Raw genomic sequence first — 4,643 nt, 5'->3', positions numbered from 1 at the left:
ATTTTGACCCGAATCTTCGTACGTGTGAATAAGGACGGAGATTAATTTTAAGTAAATCGTCACTTCCAATTCGCAATCAATTTTAAACTGGATCATATCCATTGGAGTAAGCAAAGCACATCTTCTTTCCAACGTTCGATCCACCCAACCGTAATAATGAAACTATAAAAACGTTCCATGGTACATTTTTATCGTTCTTCTTTTATTTTTATTTAGTTACCTTCACGAAATCGAAACTAGAAAACATCTTCCAATCCGCATCGAGGATTTACGAACAAGTAAACAAACAAAAGTGGAAGAAAAGAAATAAACAAACGAACGAAAATGAACGGAGAAAACTGGCCGGTCCGGTATGTTGCACTTGTACGACCGATGAACCTCGATCGGTCCTTCATCGCGTGATTGCTACATCTCCATTCTCTTGCATGGACATATTTCGTATGGTTAAAAAGAAACCACTATAGAAGCATCCCAGAATGCTGCTAACCTTGGATACATTCTAAAATGGATCAAAAGATTTCGTAAAGTCTCCATTTCACAACGCTGCTTTCGAATCAATTAGTTTTTCTTTCAGTTGACCTTACATTTGTTACCTAAACTTAAAAGACTGGTAAATTGAGAAATAAAACAACTTAAAATATGCTGTCAACTATAGCGAGGGCTATGTTTCCGTCTGTAACGCCCTTTATTAGTATGATAATGGAAAGTGAGAAGACAGCAGATCAAAAAAAAGGTAAGCTTTTTACTCTGTTTTTCCAAATATTTAATTTAATTCCAGATTAATTAAATGGTGCTTAAGGCACTAAATGCAAATGCAAATTGATTGTGGGGAAACTAAAGGATTATGAAATATATCTAAATTAATTTTCCAATTTTTTAGAATCCCCAAATGAAAAAAATACATCTTAAAACATGACGTTATTTGTCTTTCATAAATAGGAAAATTATGGATTAAGAAACACGTCACAATTTGTTTAACAATTTCGAGAAATCTTTAAACTTTATTTTCAGAAAATATTTTTTTTAAAAATGGCTTTATGTATCTTTAATAAATAAAATAGTTGAAAACTCAGGAAAAAAAATTTAATAAATATTTGATCGAATTTAATAAGTTGATATTAAAAGTTGGAAAACTCAAGATTAAAAAAAATATATCTGAATTTTTTTCTTAATTTTGTTCAACTTCCAGACGTAGAAAAAGTATATTTAAAAAAAAAAATGCTATTCTATAATATAAATAAATTAAAATTGAAAATAATGTTAAAAATATTTCATCCACAGAATTGTTTTCTCTAAGGAATAATTTATAAAATTACTTTTATTAAGACGAATCCAATCAAAATGTTTTTCAGAGGAGCAAATTATTCTACAGAAATTTGTGCGCAATTTTATTTTTAATTTTAATGTATTTTCTTTAGGAAATATGAATATAGTGCTTTCCTAAAGAGGGAGCATTAGGTGTTTGACTATATAGGAAATATGTCAGGAAGTAACATTTTGACAGAAATAATTTCAAATATTAAACATCAGTTAGTCATCAACTGCCAAGTGCGTAAAGTAAAAAAACCGTTTATAACTTTGAAATTAGGGTCCCGCAGTGGACTGATTGTTAAGACACGGTTCCCAGCAGATCACCGAAGTCAAGCATCACTGGCTACGGTCAGTGTGCGGATGGGTGACCACTTGAATTAGTCTGCGTTGGGACCGAGGGTGTGCAGTATTGGTTCTCGTTAAACTGTTCTACCGTAAAGTGCTCGACTTCGCGTGCAGGTCGTCGGGCTACCGAAACTGGGGTGCCATCCCCTCTGCAGAGGATCAAAATTGTGATGGCATGTCTTCGGATCATTCTCTGGGGTGTTTCCCAGACCATCGCCAATAGCCCATTGTGCAGCTCTAGAGCGACGTAAATGAACTACAACAACAACAACCAAAATTATAAATTATGTTTATTTTAACTATGCAATTTCGTTAAAAAGGAGCTAAATAATCTATAGAAGTTCAATAATATTTTTAATAATAAGCTGCATTCTTTATCGCTGAATTCATCAAAATGTATGATCTACCTAATTTTTCTGCTCACATATTTGCTGTTTTATGTAGAGTAAAGCATCTTGAATAGTATGCTACAGCTTCAAAGAAATAGTCTACATCCATTGCATATATTTGCTTTGATTTTGTGGTCAAAGTTAAAGTTTTTAACTAACGGATTTTTGCAAAATCTCTTATTTTTACTTACGCACGTTTGATATTTTTTCATCGGCGCATGCGCATTTCACCAGGACTGATACATGCGCACTAGAAGTGCGCATGCGTCACTTCTACGCTACATAAGCTTCTACGCATACGTACGGGAGCGCAAGGAGACTAACGTTAATTTGCGAATTCTCCCTATTCTAATGGAGAAAAAAGAATGTTCTAAGAAAGTACGATTTTGTTTTTAATTTCGTGATTTCGCACAAATCCTCTGCACGAATAAATTATCATATTCCGATCAACTTTTAAAACCTCTAAGATTTCGCTCTTGTAAGTTAAAATTTAATCAGAAACATTAGATCAAAATATATTTAGATTGTTCCGTTTCGCATCAAACTTTAATTTTTCCACCGATTGCAGAGAAAATAAAACAAATGTTTTACATTTCTGCAATGAAAAGTTAATTTTTAAATATTATTTTATCTTGATTGGCGATAAGTTTTTTCATTCTATAATATGGTGATAAAACTTGCCTGAAACGGCCAGGGAGAGATTGACAATTTTATGAGCAAACAGCACGGAGCTGTAGTTGAAGTTTGAGTATTCTAGTTAGTGACGAAACAAAAATTAACGATTCTGTTTGGCGATAACATGACAATAAGTTCCACTCCAGCATTCGAATAATGACTTAAATCTGCCCTGTCATCAACAAAAAGCTTCAGTAGATGTTTGTATGCCTTAAAAGTCAGACAGAGGTTAAAATTTCGATTCAAAATACCAACCACCAATACAAAAGCGAGTAATAAAAACATGATAAGATGTCTAGAGCTAACATTTTTGTAAATCAGCGAGCTATTAAATGAGCTTTGAGATAAATGCTGAAACCATAATAGACGTTTGCACATTAAAAAAAAATCTTTCTAACATCTAATGAATTTGAAAATGCAAACAAACAGACTCATGTAGAAATGAGATAATATTTTTATTTTTTATCAAAAACACAGATTCTAAAAGTAAGATGTAAATAAATGACTTTGAATGACTTGTTGACAGATGAAGATTTGAATGAGACTGTGTAAACTGATAGTGTTACGTAAAATGATTTAATACCTTTTATCCAAGTAAGAGGTTCTATAAGTAAGATACAAATTCAAAAATTTGGAAACAATAACAAATTGACGATATGAATATGGAAATGTAAACAGTATCTGGAAAAGAGAATGTTTTATTTAAAATTCAAATGATATTTTTAAACAAAATTACGGATTCTAAAAATAAGATGCAAATAAAAAATTTGAATGACAAATTGAAAATTTGCACACGGATATTTAAACAAACAATATTAAATCAAATTCTGAGGATATCTTTAATAAAAATTAGATTCTAAAAGTAAGATACAAATGAAAATGTTTGAATGACAAATTAAAAATTTGCATGTGGTTATGTAATCAGATAGTAACATGTAAAACTCAGAGAATATCTTTAATCAATGTCATAGATTCTAAAAGTGAGAGATAAATGAAAACTTTTGACTGACAAATTAAATATTTGCACGTGGATGTTTAAACAGACAATTATGTGAAATTTTGGGGATATCTTTAAAATCAAAATCATAGATTCTAAAAGTGAGATACAAATAAAAAAAGTTTGAATGACAAATTAAAAATTTGCATGTGTATATGTAAACAGATACTCGCATGTAAAACTCAGAGAATATCGCTAATCAATATCATATATTCTAAAAGTAGGAGAAATTGAAATAGTGAAAATTTGCGTGTGGATATGCAAAACTCAGGGTATATTTTCAATTAAAATCACAGATTCTATAAGTTATGTAAAAACAGAATAGTTTGCTTGGTATGCTGGTAGCAACTCTGACGCCCTAAACATGGAAAGTTTAATTATCTGTTAACAATAATTGTCACAAGAATATGTATATATATAGGAAGATAGATAGATATATTAAAAAAATTAAAAAACCTAAATAATTTTTTTTAATTTTGTATGAAGTAGGCAAATATAGTTCACACGATTTCTAAAAAAAGAGTGACAAAAAATAATTCGAAAACATACAGTAGCTTTCCTCCCCTTTGAAAACTAATCCAACGAATAAAAAGCGAAATATTTACAATGATATTCAGGGCATGGCACATTTCCCCCCCATTAATTTCGTCGGAACTCTTTGCTATGTCTTCTGACAGCAGAACTAGGAAAACAATACCAGAATTTCAAATAGGGAAAAATAAAGTAGTAATAAAAGACAAATGACATAATTGAATAACAAATAGAGTAACATAATTGAATAAACTGTTAATAATTATGTTGTCCAATAAGCAAATTAGACATTGCACTGTAACATTCGCAGACTGGTTTATTTTTTCCCGAAAACCTTGTTATTCTGTATCAGAGTTTACTATATATATATATATATATATATATACAAGGTAGGA

At 30.6% G+C, this 4,643-nt stretch overlaps 1 protein-coding gene across 1 annotated transcript in view; it reads left to right on the top strand.

Annotated features, from left to right (window-relative positions):
- The first annotated feature begins 294 nt into the window (after positions 1–294).
- The window catches only part of LOC107444205 (acyl-coenzyme A diphosphatase NUDT19), a 48,610-nt gene continuing 44,261 nt past the window's right edge, over positions 295–4,643 (top strand). Inside the window, exon 1 of the mRNA XM_043052840.2 lies at positions 295–733. Within this exon, the coding sequence (XP_042908774.1) occupies positions 640–733 (94 nt within the window). The 5' untranslated portion in view covers positions 295–639. The remainder of the gene's footprint in view (positions 734–4,643) is intronic.

The sequence above is a fragment of the Parasteatoda tepidariorum genome, chromosome 4, assembly GCF_043381705.1.
Source record: "Parasteatoda tepidariorum isolate YZ-2023 chromosome 4, CAS_Ptep_4.0, whole genome shotgun sequence".
Lineage (NCBI taxonomy): Eukaryota > Metazoa > Arthropoda > Arachnida > Araneae > Theridiidae > Parasteatoda > Parasteatoda tepidariorum.
This window is presented reverse-complemented; position numbering and strand designations above follow the sequence as displayed.